Here is an 18102-nt window from a genome sequence, read left to right as displayed (position 1 = left end):
TAAAAGCCCAGAAGAGGTGATCCTCAACAGATGAGGCATCTTCAGATTAAAAGAAAGGTTTTCACCAGGCATGAACTTTAAGTTCTTTTCAGAATATCATGGTCTGAAATACACAGTCTCCAAATATAAAGCAGGAAGCTAAATTAGAAAGAACTGGTTTCCTAAAGAAGGACCCACAACCATTTTCTCACAGAAGCTAAGACACAAGCTCTCAAAGGTAGTGTTAGCTACCTCCTGTTTACCTTATATGCCTCATGTTTAGGAAGAAACTGGGCATTCAGCTCCAAGCTGGCAGTGCTGGAATATTCATTGTAGCACTGAGGAGCTAGATGTGGCAAATTTCCTTGCTAACCTAACCTCTGATACTGTCTTTGGTGCATAGAGAAGACTTAGGTAAACAGGAGGCTGCTCTAGAAAAACTCTGGAGTTGGAGGACCGCTTACTTTCTAAAGAACAGGCAACCTATAAAGCACATTTTTCACAACTAGCAGAGAAATTTTTGTTTCAAGACTCACAAAGAGCAAGAATCCATGGCATTGATCTTCAACTCACCTATGCAAACAAGTCTCCCCAAGGAAGCAGCTGAAAAGATGACTTACTGATCATCTGGCAATAATGCAGCATAGCTGTATCATGTCAAGGTAGCAGTCAGAAGCCACCTCTAGAACTCCTATGGGATAACACACCCCTATCCCACAGCCCATGGGGACATGCCTTCCTTTTCAAAAGAGAAGACGCAGCAGCAACTACAGGTTTCACGTGGAAGAGGTAATTACTTAACTTTGAAAATCAGAAGTTATCAACAGCAGCTGAGCTCTGTGGCTTGTGTTTCAGCTGAGCTAAGCTCAAGTGATTGCTCCATGATAGAGCTTGATGCTACACACACAGCAGGTTGGACATCAGACAGACTTCCACCAGCACTGCTCTTACTACAAACACACTACTGTTTTAGCAGAAGGCTTCACTACTACTGCTACTTGCTAACGGTACAATTTGGCCTTGTCTTCGGCTAGAAGTGCAGATTCAGTGAAAACAGTGTGAGAAGTGATACAGTAGCCCATCAATAACACATCACCAACAACAGTTCAGACATCTGGAGGAGAGACTTAGATGACCATGAATATGCTAAACCTCATGCACAATATCCATGCATTCTTTTAATTAATCGCTTCAATACCAAACACAAAGCTAAGTCCTGACAGACTGCTGTAGAGATCAAACTGATTTAATTTGGAGCTACTCCTGGCTGGTATCTAACTCGGGTAAGAATCAGATGCCATATCTTTTAATTTCAAAGGTTCTTTTTGTTCCTTGGTTGTTGGTTTTATTTTCCCCCAAGAAGCTAATGGGAACTTGAATTGTAAAGTGATTTTATTTTGAGGAACACAAAGTAAATAGGTATTATTTTAAGGCTAATGTACTGAATTAGACAAATAGAGTTTATAAAGTGAGGATTTTTGAAAGAAAACATGCTTCGTTGGGTGACATTTGCCAAAAACACTTGCATTCATCATGTCTTGAGTGCCTTTGTAGCTTATTTATGACTCTGTTAATGCTGTCTGCTCTGGTGGTGAAGCTCCCACCTAAGTAGTAATATAAATCAGTAGGATGCCAAAAGTCAACCACACTGCAATATTTTAATGCTGCTGGGTATGAGAGTCCTGAATATAAAATGCTGAAAATCAATAGTAAAGATGCATCCAGTCACGCTAAATCAGGCTCTGACCTTCTTCTCCCTCAAGAGTTGCATGGTGGCCAGGCATGGTTGGTTGGTTACCAGCGCAGCGTGGCCAGGTTCTCTGCCTGCTGCAGAAGAGGAGGTCAGTGGCATGTGCAGTGAGTTGCACTTCTGCTTGAGTCAGGATCAAACTAATGGACCCAACTCCTGGAACAGCTGGAAATGCCATGCTAGTGCCTTGTCTCCTCTATGCTAGCAGAAATACATATGAAATGCCTTTAGAAACTGGCCCATGTTCTCCTGGACATCATGTGAAACTATGGCACTGGTAATGTTTGGCCACTGAAGAGCTAAGACTCGATTCTGAGCACATATGCGTGTAAATCAAAAGTGATTCTTGTGACATTAATGTTGGTAAATCAGAGTGAGATCTACTACATTAGACCTCTACTGTTGTTGCTCCCAGTATTCTGGTTCTGTTTAAAAGAAATAACTATATTTTGGTGTCACCTGCAACTTTTTTCCTTCTTTTCAAAGAAAAAATCTTCAAATTGTGAAAGATGAGTGGCAGCTAATTTGGGGGCAGTATAAAGAAAAAACTGATTCAGTGAAAAAGAACATGTCAGAACATGTGCAGGTTTAAAGGTATAAAGATCAGTGCAGGTACATGCAATGATTCTTTCATTCACCCAACACATCAGGTGCATTCTAGGTTATAGAAGAGATTCAGTTTTAGCTTCTGGTGGTTTTTTTTAGCCCTAGTGCTTTATGAAATAAAAATCAAGATTTAAATGATAATAAATAAAAAATAAATAATCACGCAAACCATTCTGGAAAGTCCTGCTGTTTCCTTCTCAGAAAAATCATTAGATAAGACTGTACCATCAGAATAATCAAGCCTTCTGAGGTATTCTCCTAAAATGTGAACACAGCCCTCTGTTATTCCCCCAGTTGGCGCACATAGAGTGAAACTTTATAAAGGTGTGTTTAGTCCTGCCTAGAGATACACAAAGCTAAGCAATATCTTACAAAGATTTTAATTTGATCTTTCACGTAGCCAGCGAACTTTAAGCCTAGCGCTTTTAATTTATGTTACCTCATAAATTAATAATGTAGGTACGACGGAGGGTAACTCATCAGATTAAATGTGTCATTTTAAAAAGCAGTTTGAAAGCAAAAAGTATAAAGCCAAAATGAAGTACTCTTAGACGATCCATTAGGCGCATAAATCATTACATGTGTTACTTCTGGACTGGATGATGGTTGAAATGAATGATAATTTAGTTACTGTAATTTTATTTTAAGCTGGTGAGCACTTGCACAAGGAAAGAGCAGCAATGACCCTAGTGGGCTCTTCTGTGGCCTGCCACAGCTCTCTGCATCACTACCCACACACGCAGCCCTGTGCCAAGGGTGTGTGGCACCCTTGGTAGCCAGCGTGGGACAAGTTCTCTCTGAGCAGTCTAACCTTGGGCACAATTCCCGCTGCAATTCCCAGTGCACTCCGGCATTTGATGGAGCTGCACAGGGAACCTAAAGCAGTTTGGACATGTGATTCTGTGATTCTATGAATGCATGAGTTTTGGTTTGCTTTGGAGAGTGACTGTCTCCCCATGCTGGGGACACAGTCACTGATAGTCTGCTTCAGCTTAAATAGCATTCCTTACCATGTAGTATGGGTCAGTCAGAAATACTTAATACTTTACAGCCTAATACTCAAAATCTTGTAAAGAAACTGATTAAACCTGCTCTTAAATTTAATGTGCTACTATAAAATTTTGGTGGCAAATTTATTACAATTATATGTGCTATAAAATGGGGGGGGGGGGGGGGGGGGCGGGAATCTGCAGCTTTAAACTGATTTGTGTCCATTACAGGTGTGTTCTTCTGTGAGACTAAAAAACCAGGCAACTTCATATATTTACAGCATAGTATATATACATACTGGTACAATACAATAGAAATTTAAAACCATAATAACCCATGTAATCTGCACTGAGGGACTATACATCTATTCACTGCCGTTACATTTTATGATCCCTGTTTTGTATATTTTTCCTAACAGTTGCTGTTCTTTACATGCTCTTTAACTGCACAGTGAGGTACCTGCTGGTACTGAAGCGCGCCTGCTGGCTTAGGCCCTGTGAAGCCGCCCACCGAGGAAGAGGCGGTGGGAAGGCACTGCCTGTGCCACAGCGAGGGGAGGATGAGCTGCCCAGTCCTGAGGAGGAGGAGGCGACTGCACAGGTGTCCCTGGGGAGCTTTGCTGCCAAAATACATTAGGTGCCTGCAGATTTTAGCAACCTGTGTAGGCAAGATCCGAGAATCCCTTCCTTAACTGCCTCACTGCTAAGGTGACTTAGATGTCATATTTTGACCTCCCACTACCACCTTTTCATTTATCTTGGTGCAAATGCCTTCTAGAGAGCTCAGATAATATATAAAATACAGATGAAAGTGAAGGATAAAGGAAGCAGAAACTGATTATACAAGTTTCTTCTTGGTTCCAGGTCAGAACTGTCTTATAACAACTACCCAGAAGCCCACAAAATGCCTCCCTAAGGTGTCCAACTATGCCTGGAGTTCAAACTTTCCTGAAGATGGTAATTCCTCATATAAAGCTGCAGAGTCCCTGTATATGTTTTTCTCTCTATGCATATTTTTTTATATATATAAAAAATATGCAAAAAGGGAGAATAATTAAGAGCTGGAACGCAATGCTTGGGTTTTCTGACATACATGAATGTGACATCTCAGCCATAATAGAGGAAGCAGATGAACAGTAATTCTTTTCACAGTAATTGTTAGTGCAGCACCACTGAAAGGTCTCAGTTTAGACAGCGGACACGCTGGGGCAGATATGATGTAAACACATGGTAGGGGACAGTCCTCTCTCCTCCCTAAAGAGCTGTCTCATTCAAATGAATGGAGAGTATAATGAGATCAGATGTCCATAGTGACTTGCTCAAAACCACAAAACGAATCTGCAGCAAAGCTAGGAATTAAAACTGTATCTTCAAACGCCCAGGTCTACCCTGACACCTAGAAAAAAACCCTGTAAATTAACCCTAGTAAATCTGCTGGTCAGAAACACAAATGCTCATTCTTTACTAAGCCTGCTGTAAGCTTACTTTTAGTGATGTCCCCCTGCATCCCAAGCAGGCTGCATGACCTGCTCTTCAACTCAGCCATCATTTAATTGAATGGAAGACATAAAACTACCAACCATATCAATTAACTGCAGCAACGAGTATAATGCTCTGGTTTTAACCCCAGGGATCTAGCGAACCACAACCGCTCACTCCAGAATTCAGCAGTATTTAAAAAGTTATCGGAGAGCAGATGAAAGAAAAATACTTAAAACCCAAAGAAACTAAAAGGTAGCTCTTTCGAGGCTAGCATTTGTTATTGGTTTTAGATTTAACTTGCTTTCTCTAACCTCCATACTTTTCTCATCTCTGAAGCAACCATGTTTACTGTGGAGTAAACAACAAAATGTACAAATTGAAGACTGAAGTGCAGGAAACATGGCATCTTATGAAAATGTCTTTAAAACTTGTGGACAGTGCTCTGGGACCTGCAGTGAACGGTAGAATTCTTTTATCTGCAGCCCCCAAGTGATTTTGAAGATGAAGAAACCACAACAATGGCTAAGCAGCAAAATTTCAGCATTGATAACCTTAACTGTAGTCATCTGAGGTGGAGCATTTCCTGAGTACCCTGGTTTCTTAGATTTTTCCTGTAGTAAGTTTCTACCTTGCTGCTGCACAGCTGGAAGCTGAGAAATGTGCAGTTCTTACTGTTTACTTTCTGAGCTACTTCATTAAAAGCCTGTGAGCCCCACTGTGTAACAGAAGGGGAAAACATTGTTCACATCCTTCCATGTATCAGGGAAGCTCTCTGACACAGGACATCTTGATAGCTGAGTCATCCCATCTGTCCCAGACACCTCTCGGGCCAAAATGAGATGAGCTGAAGGAGCGTTCACCAAGAGGTGGTCCTTTAAGCAGCTAGAGCATCCTCAGCCCCTCACAGAGGACGAGCACTCCAGGCTTTGTGGGTTTGGCTTGCTGTAAAGACAAGGTGTGCAGAAGACAAAGTGCTGGCTTTGGTTGTGACTGCGCTTCCTCCCGGAAATAAACACAACAGCTCGAGTTTAACTGGGATCAGAGCTTGGCCTTTGATGTCAGGGGCATAACGCCAGGAAAATACTGCAATACTTTTTATTTGGCTGTTCAGGACACTGCACTAGTCCTGAGTTTGGAACAGAAAAGCTTACTGAGCTTACTCAGAGATTGCCATAAAAGTCAGCTGTGGGTAGAGGAAGAAGGTAGTAATAAAAAAATGATGTTAACAGAGTATCGAACAGAAACCTCTTGAGAAGTAATTGCAGAAAATGTGGACTTTCGTTACGTGACTTGTATGTATTGGAAATAAACCAAGATTTCTTACTGTTGCAGTGAAATTGTATTAAGAATAATAACATAGCACCTAGCACAGGACACACAATTAATTCAGAACATCCTTTAACGAACCTGGAGAGGAAAGCAAACACATTTGGTTTAACTGTCATTTGAAGATGATTTGAAAGGTGGAGCACCTCTCCTATGAAGACAGGCTGAGAGAGTGGGGGTTCGGCCTGGAGAAGAGAAGGCTCCAGGGAGACCTTACAGCAGCCTTCCAGTACCTAAAGGGAGCTTACAAGAAATCTGGAGAGAGACTTTTTACAAGGGCCTCTAGGGATAAGACAAGGGAGAGAAGGTAAATATAGATTAGATATTAGGAAGAAGTTCTTCCCTGTGAGGGTGGTGAGGCGCTGGCACAGGTTGCCCAAGGAAGTTGTGGGTGCCCCATCCCTGGCAGTGTTCAAGGCCAGGTTGGATGGGGCTTGAAGCAACCTGGTCTAGTGGAAGGTGTCCCTGCCCATGGCAGGGGGGTTGGAACTAGAGGTCCCTTCTAACCTACACCACTCTTTGATTGTATAATATGAATAAAACATCTGCTAGACACAGAGCAGCATGCAAGAGCCACAGGAGAACAAAACAAAAGCTGCCATACCTGTATTTTTGCTTTGGAGACTGCTTTTCAGCTGACTTAAAAACATGTCCAAGATAATATAAAGGAAAGAATAAAAAGTTCCAGTTTGTTGCAAACCATGTTAGAGTGAAGGGTGCATCGAATTTCTTAAAGGTCAGTTTTGCTAGCTGGGTTGAACCTGACCAAGAGGAGCAGACACCCAGGACCATAGCCACACCCCAGACAATCTTCTTGAGCTGCGTCACGGAGCATTTCCAGCAACAGCGGTTCACCCTTCCACCGCCTTCTGCCCCGGCTTGCATCTGTGCTTCAGTGGGGGCTGGAGACTCCCGGGAGTGCTCATCCCCTGGGGAGAAGAAAACAGAAGGCTTACTAAGGAAAGCCAGTCTGCATTTTAGTTTTCAAACCCTAAGCCCTTCTGAAGTCACGTGGAGCTTTACCAGCAAAAGAACCCACCAGATCTTGCCACAAAACATCCTTCGTTTTTAGATCATTGCAAAGCCTCTGGTTCAGCTGAGACATAATTACAATGCAAATAATAATTATCACCTCTAGATTTAGAAGCCATTGGGTAAAATGGAAATGAAAATTACATGTTGCTCTGATGTACGGAGAAAGGCTTAACACACCACTTAAACTGATGCTGTTAGGACTTGTAAATGAATGAAAAATACACATCGAGTTTAATAAAGCACCAAAGGGGATTACAACAACATTTGGAATTGTAATTGTCTTGGAAAATGTGGAATTGGACAGCCTATGGAATATGGTGTTCTTAAAAGGAGAGGGGGGACAATGTATTTAACCTTGCAGTTAAGCACGATCACTGCAATGTAAGTAGCATGATTAATACTGAACTTGGATCGCCAGGCATTTCAGTGATCCCTAGAGAAACAGCTCTCCTGAGGCTGTAGCCAGATGGCAAAAATCAGAACAACCCACAGGCTGCCCTGAAGAGCATCTCAGAGTAGGCGACTAACTTTTTTTTAGCTCCAGCCCTGCACCAAATGAGACTGGACTGGAACTTTGCCCCAGTATATAACTGAGCCTAGTATGCTGCTGGAAACTTCTTTCCTAAGAAACCTCCCTTAAATCCTTAAACATGAATCGGTATAGCCCTGATATCATACCACTATCAGCAGACGCTGTATCCAGCTTGTGAATGAATGAGCAAAGTGAGGTTAGGGTAATTCAGTTCTCACGGAGGTCAAAATGTGCTGGCAGACCTCAGCAGCAGGCCCTTTAGGGCTTTCTACCTGCCTTAAATTCACCCCATTTGCATGCAACACTCAGCAGTGATTTCTCTTAAAGGCTGATTCAGTTGAGTTGGTCCATTCACTTGAAGGAGGGTGTATTAGTAGTTCATGTTGAAAGCCGGGAACCTACGACTTCAAAAGTGTCCAGAGGTCACTGCATGCATTCAAAGGTGAAAAAAGAAATGTAAGTACAGCCAGGACTATGAGAGACTGTATTATTGCCAAACATTTATATATGTTCAAGGTGGACTAAGAGAGATCCATACACAAAAAATCATTCCTTATCCTAGTGAGATTCAATATTTGAAATGAAAAATTGCTTAGAAACTTTTATTTCAGGTTAACCTGAATTTGTATTTACTTGAGCTAATACATTATTAAAGAAAAGGTTTATTCCAATGGAGAGAATTATTTACTTATTTCTTTATAGATTTCTTTATAGATTTACTTATTTCTTTATAGATAAGAAATGCATGATCTGACTAAGATCTGAGTTTGCCAAGTAAAGCTGTATTTGGAAATGGAAAAAACTGTGGCCTCTGGTGTCTTGAAATCTAAAAAGAGCGCACAGCAGCACAGGCATAAACATCTGGTCTTTTTGAGTGGCTTTAAGAGAGCTGGGGACTTTGTTCATCTCTCCACTTATTTCAGCAGAAGATTGTGTGGGCAGCTTCCCACATAACAGGAGATGCACCACGCAGGCTAATGAATTATCCAAAGTTAATGTGGCTTTGTATTAAATACCTAACGGAAAGGTTACTGCTACCTGCTAAATGTTACAAGAAGATAGAACTGAGAAAAGGCTTCCTGTGAACCCTTAGCTCATTCAAAATCATTTAAATATATTTTCTTCGTAATATACTGCTTGTAACTAATGCTTCTTGCCTCACTTGCTGCACAGACCAGTCAGGGTTCAGTTTACCAGACAACAGTACATTAATTTCTTTTAACTTCACCATGTAATGGCTCAGCACTGTCTTTGCTCTTCACCACACAAGTCCCACAACAATTACTGATTTTTTTGTTTCCTCTCAAGTTTTTCTACTAAGCGTTGTCACTGAAACACCAAACTCTTTACACACCCTAACAAACTCCAGCATCCTTCCCACAGACCAGGGTTATTTCTAGGCACAGAAAACCCAAATCCAGGCAGCCAGAGTGCCACGCAAGAGCTTAGGAGGGGCTTGTGCCACTGTATCAGTGCAGAGAACAGCCTTCCTCCACTCACAGTTTACATTTTCAAAACTACTTGGAGAAGTAGGCAAAAATGTTCCTCCTTCTAGAAGACAGCTAGCAGGGTACTTGCCGTACCTGTCTTCTCTGCAGTTATTCCCCCGGGAAGCAGGAAATCGGGATTTAAACCCCTCCTGCTGAAGATATTTAAGATTAGTGAGCATGCCTTAAGCCACTAGGGTGTATGATATCTCAAGATGAGTAGGTGCTCTGAATCACAATATTGAAGCTGTGTTTTCTAAGATAAGATTCGATCATTGAGACAGCAAGATACCATGTCTGTCCCTCTGGCCTAGTAGGGGGGAGAAAGGAGGGAAATCATGACTATACCATCTGATGCACCAGACACTCTATATAAAATTATGCAGTGTTTGATGGACACCCCACTACACACACTGTGGTGAAGATCTTATGCCCACCAAGGCTGAAGATGACGCCTGCTCTGCTCCCCCTTTTACTGTGCACATATGCGTGAGTCAGCAGTTCATGCGGACAGCTCGCAAGGGAATCACTGCCTTTTAACTCTACTCTGTGGCAATTACTCCCTATGAAATAAAGCTGAACTTTACTGATGCTTTCTCAGCTCCATGAGCAAAATTACTTGTCCAGGTGTATTTAATTTTGTGTTAAATACACCAAGAGAAACATGAACTTTCAGCAAAACACAATATTGTATGTATCACATCTAAGGTGATCTCGCAGCTCAAGGGTTATATTTTTAGGGATGCTCATTCTTTGGATGCTTTTACATGCTGGATGGAGTAAAAACTTATGCCAGGTATGATGGGTTTCATGATGATGGGTCCCATATTTTGGGCTAAAAATCACTATCCTGGTAATAAACAGTTACGAGCTGAGACTTAATGTATGTGTCAGTATCTGTAGTATCTGTCAGTGAGACTGTATCGTGCCCTCATCATTTCCTGTGCTGCCTGAGGGCTGGATGCCAAATGGGCACAGCCTTTTCCAGCGGCACTGTCCTGGAGGATATCTGGGACACAATCTGCCCCAAAAAGCCAAGCTGTCTTTGGAAGAGGTGGACACTACAGATGTTATACGTCCATGTGGTCTCATCTTTCATTTACTGTGCTGGGGACTTGCCTGCCAGCTGGCATGTATAACACCCAGAGCTGCAGCTTTCCCTGCCCAGTCCCTGTGTCCTGATGGGGACATTTTCCTCACCTAAACCATAGGTACTCAGGTGGAGTGACATCAAACCCACACATGGATGAAAAGCTCCTCACTCTCTTTCTAACACTCCATTGTGGTCAGCTGGCAACAGAACACATACGAATTTAAAGACGGCAAAATGTCTTGTCAGAATGGGTGACAGGACATTAAATACTTTTATTTCTGGATGCTCTCCTCCAGACTTTTACTCGGTTTCTTCCATTGCTCCTTGCAGCAGACTGCTCTGTATGCTACTGTATCCCCCAAAAGAACAAATCAAGATGCTGAGATAGAGGAAAATTGCCTATGTTGCTTTTACTAATTTTGGCTTTTCATTTTTCCTTTTATTCATTCCTTTTCCTGTTTCATAAATCCCAACTGGAACCACTCCTCCTCCATCCCTTTCAGCCCAACCTCTCTCCCATGGCATTCAGAAGCAAAGGAGAGAGATCACCTCCAGCGCTACTGGCAATGCTGTTACCCATGGGGATCCCCAATCCTGGGAGACAGCTGTCCTTCTGTTTCTCCATTATGGGTGAGACTCCTCTCAGATGACTTCAGATACTTGTGGTAGGGACATCTATACCTGAGCTACTTAGTCCATGCTCACGGCTGAGATCATGGATTAAAACAGGCACTGGAAGGCACTAGACACCCCACATAAGGTAGATGCCTTAGATGATGTGCCCTTTCTCACCGGCTACAGATGCTTGCACTGTGTTGGAGAAAAGCCACCCCCAGCAGAGGTAACCTTTAAACAGCCTGTCCAGACCACTTCAAAAGTGCTTTAAGGCTTGAGACTCCTGTGCACAGCTAGCCAGCTAAAGACTTACCGCAGCACCACACTATACCTCACTGTAGATGTTAAAAATGTGAAACTGATAAAAACCAAGGGTGGCATTCATCTTCTCAGTTTGAGACATCTACTGTGCAGACTTGTGTATCTGAGACAGTGATTTACACTTTCTGCATAGTTAGTAGACAGCAAAAAGACATTTGCATAGCATGATTTATCTCCTCCTAAAGTAGATGATTAAAGCAAGCCAGATGAATCACCCTCACCAAGTGCTTGTTTCTCTCCACCAGCTCTTCTAAACAGTCTGGGGCAACATGCTCAGAAGTAGGTGTCTCTAGTGTAGGTGTCTGAAGCTGGGCGAGACGAATCCCACCTCTCCACCGTTGCTCTGTGAGGAACAGAGAGTATGGCCACTGCAGACAGCACTAGTGGGCTCAGAGCTGGACCATGACACACAAACGTATTTAGCTGTCACCAATGAGCTGCTTTAGCTGTTGCCAGCTAGTCAGGCAAATGAGTGAAAGACATATTACAAAAGTGCTGGGTGTCCCTACCAACCCTTAGAGTGAGAAAGTGACCCTCACAGACTAAGGTCCTTCCTAGTAGGGACTGAAACACGTGCCTAATGATAATGCACAACTCCACTGGCTTCCCCAGTCTATGCTTATGCTTCAATGTAAGCATATTCTTAAGCAGCATTTTAAACCAGGCTTCTGGAAAAAATTCTGACAAAAGGAAGAATCCTCACAGGTCTCTCTGACAAATACAAATGAGCCATCCTCAAGGCATTTCCATTTTGCCAGCCTCTCAGATGGTTTGTGGCTGCTTGGGCATTGCACAGAACAAGCTTGTAAAGCTTGCAGAAATATGTTTATCATAAACAGGGGAGAAGGAGCTGAGGCAAGTCCTGTAACACAGCGCCAGACCACCAGTGTGTTTAGAGCTCTAGAAACCCATGACATACAGGGGGATCGGAGCTCAAGCACTACCCAAGGTATATTCTCACAACCTTGAATGCTGTATGACTTCTTCTTTACCCAATAATTACCACATGGAGAGATCAGTGGGAGACAGTTCCAACACAATAACTTACCAGTTACAAACATACCTAAGAACACACGCAATGACTTCTGGTGGTGGTTTTCTGGACACAAAATACTATTTGCCTCAGTAGCAGACTTCCAAACTCCTCAAAGTGTTTTTTATCCCATTCCTGTCTATCACACTAGCTATGCATTATTTAGCTGTCCAGGATTTTTGAGCTAAGCTGTTAAAAAACAGCTTAGGAATCATCCTGTGAAGAGAAAATGAAATGCCAAATCCACAAAGCGATTTACGTCTCTGATTGCCACTGTAGTTGTCTAAAACTGAAATGTGGTTATTTATTCAGATATGTGGCCCAGGCCACTTGGTCAGGTTAAAGCTTGAGGTCTTAGGGACCTTAGGGACTTGGCAGATCACCTAGTAGCTAGTGCAGCTTTCACATGCCATTGTCAATGATGACCTCTCCTTTCACAGGTCATCCTGACAACTGGTTTTAAGGAACCGTTAATATTTTATTTCAGAAGCCAATTATCTCTATGTATCAACCTTTCCAAAGGCCTACATCTTTGCTGCACAGAGCAGTAATGACAGCACACACAGCCTAACTTCTGCATCAAGGGCCATTCCCTCTTCCTCCAAATTAGCTTTAGCTGCTTGCACCAGCTGTATCCTTCTCCAAGTCCCACTAGAGCTCCTCAGATGCCAAAGAATCTGTTCCTGGGCATGCCTAAGCACCATGACTCCTAAGCAGGTTTGTGCCTCTCTTACACCCAGACCCTGTCAGGATTCAGACACATTTGAGAGCTTCCATCTCTGATTTTAAGAGTAATCTCCAAGAAATATTTCCATACTGTATTTGAAGTAGTCATTGGAACAAGGCCTAGACCCTCACTTTTCGTCTTCTGGGCAAATGACTTCCTCACTTCTTGCTTTCCCAATAAATAAGAATGTTTTCTATGCTGAGACCAGCTTTGCTGATATCTGGGTTCCCCTGGTGTTAGAAAGTCGGTGGATTAGGGCATCCTCCTAGGTAGATGGGATCCCTGCTTCTTTTAGCACAGGGGGTGGAAGGCTGCTCTATGTTCTGAGCTAGTGAAGAGGAGCGCACACTCCACCTACGCTTTTTGAAGGAGAGGGTTCAGTCACTTAGCTGCCATCTCAACTCTGAAACAGAGTAGTAAGTGCTAGAGAGAGTGTGCAACAGTGAGGAACAGGGATCTTACCACAGCATAAACCACAGGTCTCTACTTGGAGTTACCTATTGGGCAAACTAAACAATTTAAGCTGCAGCCTCACCAGTGTCCTCTGATGGGGCCAACAGGCACACTGATAAAGGAGATGCAGTTTCCCCTTCCAGGTTTTAAAGAGGCTTCTGACAAAATCACACTATAAAGGTCTTACAGAAAACAAGCACCCAGGGAAGGTGCTGGAATGGATAAAAGGCCTGGTACAAGATAGGAAACCAGTGAGGAGCAAATACAGCAATGCAGGAAGTAGCTGAGGCTCTGCAGAGGTCTGCTGTGGGACTTGCGCTTTCCACAACCACCACAGGTAACCTGAGCAGGGGCAAGCTGTGAGGTGAGATTCCCAATGACCCGAAGTTGGGCAGGTCAGCAAGGGTAACGGCCAGCTGTGAGGGGTGACAGGCTACGTGACTGGGTCACGCACCGGCAGATGGAGAAGTGTGCCTGCCGATCGAGAGGTGCAGGTGGGAGTAAACAACCCATATGCTGCACACCCAGCAATGGGCTCTGGCCATTGCCACGGGGGATCCTGAACCCTTCACAGGCTGCTCCACAAAAAGGGCAACTCAGTGTTCAGGAGCAGCCAAAAAACCCAAAATAACTGCCAAAAATTACTACGAACAAAGCAGAAAACAGAGAAAAAAGGCTTTTTCCTATGTCCCCATGGGTGGCTGGCAGGTGAGACTGCAACATTTAGTGTCGCAATGACTTTGGGTTTGCACACATTTCCCCAACGTTCCAACCGTGGTCAGCGCTAAAGGTCTAGGAGACCAGTATTATATTTTTTAATGAATACCAATTAATGTATCATAATGGAAAAATGACAAAAACCCATAAACCTTTATTAAATCAGTTTTTAAATGAGAATATTTGGTCAAAATGGCATCACATATATGGATTTTTAGATGCTATTTGGGAAACTGTAAAGGTTTAAAGCACTTTAAATACTTTGCTTTTACAGTAACAGATAAAAATAATTTTACTTAATTTGATCTTGGAATGGAATGACTAAATTAAGAATAAATCAATATAGCAGATTGTTTTAAAATCCTCAGTAGAGGTTATTTTAAAGAACAAAACCAGGGTATTAACCTATTAGGTCAGAAGGCCTAAATTTGCTTGAGACTACAGAATAAGGGATATAGGTATCTGGAAATGGGGAAAACTGCATGAAGACAGATTCAAAGTGAGACAAATGCATTCTGAGTTCAGACCTGCTTTTGCTATTGGAATTCATAATATAAATTAATTATACAAAGTAAAGTGTTACGATAATCTATGCAGGATTTTCAAACTTGCCTGATCATTTCACCCTCAATTCAGCAGGGTAGGAAATAGGTCTACTGGCTCACTGACAAGCAAGTTGATTCTCTTGTCCTCTTGTCTGTGGAAATCTGCTCCATATCACTGATACCACCAGATCACCCATATAGCTTAACTTGTACCAAATAGGCATAAATTTCTTGTAACAGGTACTCCCAAATCCTGAAGTATTAATCACAGATATAGTGTTATCTATCACTGATGGTTATCATATATTAATTCCTGTTTTATCCTGTGCCAAATCTTATACCTAAGCTTATTAATAGTTGGAATTAAATAATCTTGCATATTTGCTGAAGATATGCTAAGTTCTCCTCCTTAGCATACACATACATTCCTTCCTCTGCCAAATACTCCAGTGAGGCTTCCTCCAAAATATATGTTCTAATTCCTGCTAGCGATAGAGTGAGCTGAAAAATTATCAACTCCACACTGCAGAAATTTGGACTTTAATCCATTTAATTTATCTTCAGAGACAACTGCTTAGAAATTCTATTAAAACTGCTGCATTTGAGTGGGCCTCATTAAATTATGATATTCCAACTTTGACTTTTGTGGGGTGGGGAGTTCCCCTAAATACTGTCCTTTTTATTATCAATCAGAATTCATGACCGGAATCCAGAATGGAAATGGAAGATACTGAGTGCTTATTACAGTATCTGCATTGTGGCGCTGGAAAGTAACAACTGTAAAAGCATGTAAGGAATAATCTTGATTTTGAGGTACATGTTCTTGATAGTATGGAAGAAGATTTTTTTTTTTCCTCATTATTCCCTTTTTGAATAAAAATTGGACTGAAGCTTACAATGAGTTACCTGTCAAGATCACTGGAAGTTTTGCCATTTACTGTGAGGAGACTAGCATCTCTATGGAAGCAAAACTTCCATTAGAACAAAAATAACTTATGACCAAAGCTGTATTCTGGGCAAATTTTGATCAGAGCCTGTGCAAATTTCAGTCTGAACAAAGGTTTGAGAGATGATTGTCTGTTCTGGTGAACAAAAAACAGACTTAATTCTCTGAGGGAAACTACTGTATTAATTAGCCAGGCATTTGAGTGCCTCGTGTCTTTCTTGAGTAATAGTTTTATCTCCAAGGGAATTCAACTACTTATATAAATAGCACATTTATATCAGTGCATATGTTCAGGTATTTATGTTAAGAGGTAAGTGAATTTATGCTAACTGTGGAGGCTATGCTGGCTGCGTTTTATTAAAACCAAGATGATGTTCTTTTTCCCTTATGGAGCTTTCCAAAATTCAGAACTGCCTGGCTTTCAAGTAAACACAGTTTCAGAAGATTTTGCTATAGCCCATTGGTTTCTTGCATACTGAAACCCAACTCCAACTGTTCTCTTCGAAGCTGAAGGGTTAACCTGCTATTGAACCTCAAACACAATGTTTTTTTAGGTACTACATTCAGAACAAGATAGTTGGAGCATCTGCTCTCTGTCAACAAAAAACCCGATATTAGCATAGATTTGACATGGACTTGAGCATGCTCACAGTGGTTGGAGTAACGTGCATATGTCCAGACAAGCTCCCCCTGTTCTGCTGCTCAAAGATCTACCAGAAGACAGAAGAGGATGCCTGTTCACCTCTCACCCGAAAGCTCAGCAAAAGCTGGGTCTCCTTTGATAAGGGACCTAGGTTTGGCTAGACCCATGGTGGCACAAAGGCACTCAGTATAATTCTGAGCAAAAACATGTTACTGTCCTGGTTTTGGTTGGGATAGAGTTAATTTTCTTCCTTGACACTCATGCCTATTCCTTTCCAATGCAAAAAATCCAGTTTCTATATTCTCTCTGATACTTGCCTTTTCCTCTTTTCAGCGGGAAAGGCTTTTGTAACCCACTATCCCTCACTTGTTTCAATCACTATAGAAGACAGACTCATGCCTTTGTCAGCCATAAATACAATATTATCCTTGCTGAGACTTGCACTAGGGAATTTGAGGTGACTGTGGAAAATGGCATCTCTAGATCATACTTCCTCAATTCTGTATCCTCCATGACTGAATTACAAGGCTTGCAGGGCTCATTTGTTGTTTTTTTTTTTGTTTTTTTTTTATTTGAGGAGGTTTTGGCTGGAAGTAGTGATACTGAGTAAAATGTGTACCTATTACCTCAAGAAAAGTCAGTGTATAACCAAAGGGTGCTAGATCCTATGGAAAAATTCATGCCTTGAGTAGGACTCACAAAATTTCCAGGCCAGGTTATTATGCCCTGCATTATGCCCAGGTAGAGTGGATCCAGGTGCCTGGAACTGGGCAGTTAACATCAGACAAGGTAGCTGGTTTCTCCAATACATGGTATCTACACACTTGGTGGGCAGCCCTGGGTAAAAGCAAGCCATCTCTGCACAGCTAAAAGCACCTTGTCTCCTGTTGCCTTCGATGTTACTCTGTAGTGGCTGTCAGCAAAACTCAGTGAAGGTTATAAAGTAAATCTACTCTTTTATTGGCCAAATTCCTGCTTCTGCAGGATGTTATCCAGGTCTGCAGTGGCATCTCATGGTTTATAATTAACAAAGATTAACTGGGCTGTAGACTAAAGGCTGGCAATGGTACTCCAGCCAAGTGGAGGGAGCTGCTTAGTGTGTAAGTGAATGTGCTGTGCTGAGTATAATGTGCTAGGAAAGCTACAACATAAATAATGCTGTATATGAGGCTTATAACTGGGAGATTTCTGGGGAATACATGTTGAGCTGCCATAGCCTTTTATGTTGAACTACTAGCCTTGTTTGAACTCTATCTTTTATGCTGAACTACCCCTATGCTACAAATCCTATTGTTTACAATTGTCAGCCATCAGGAAAGAGGGACAAAATTTCTTTTACAAGAATTATAAAATTAAAATAGGAGACAACGAATGACTCATTGTGGTGACTTAATATTTATTTTTTACTATGTCTTGTTCCAACTTCTTAAGGGAGAAATCTGTAATTAAATAGATGGATTAGTAACCTTCTTATTTTTTGAAAGCAGATGCCTAAATTGATTAAAGATGACTAGAAAATGCACCTTGCTTCATCTAGGGGTAAGTGGGTTAAACGTAATGGTCTGTGATCTATACAAGGTCTGAGACAATGATCCAATGGTTGCTGTTATTCATAAATTCTGTCATTGTAAATGAAACTATTGTTTGTCCACAGCGCGTACATGTTGGCTCTTTTCAGACACTAAAGTAAGGAACCTTGGATAAATCTTTAATAATTTATATTCCAGCTTCGTGATACATTAAAGCTCCTGCTCTGGGATTTGTTTAGCAACATTTTATAGTCTCATTTTATTTTTGTATCATTTGGGGAGGGGACACACAGT

At 41.9% G+C, this 18102-nt stretch overlaps 1 protein-coding gene across 3 annotated transcripts in view; it reads right to left on the bottom strand.

Moving 5' to 3' along the window:
* SLC35F3 (solute carrier family 35 member F3) overlaps positions 1–18102 on the bottom strand; it is a 201928-nt gene that overhangs the window by 37592 nt on the left and 146234 nt on the right. For all 3 annotated transcript variants that reach the window (XM_030499629.1, XM_030499628.1, XM_030499630.1), the window contains one exon: positions 6737–7061. In XM_030499629.1, the coding sequence (XP_030355489.1) occupies positions 6737–7061 (325 nt within the window). The remainder of the gene's footprint in view (positions 1–6736; positions 7062–18102) is intronic.

This window comes from Strigops habroptila, chromosome 10 (genome assembly GCF_004027225.2).
Source record: "Strigops habroptila isolate Jane chromosome 10, bStrHab1.2.pri, whole genome shotgun sequence".
Classification (NCBI taxonomy): Eukaryota; Metazoa; Chordata; class Aves; order Psittaciformes; family Psittacidae; genus Strigops; species Strigops habroptila.
This window is presented reverse-complemented; position numbering and strand designations above follow the sequence as displayed.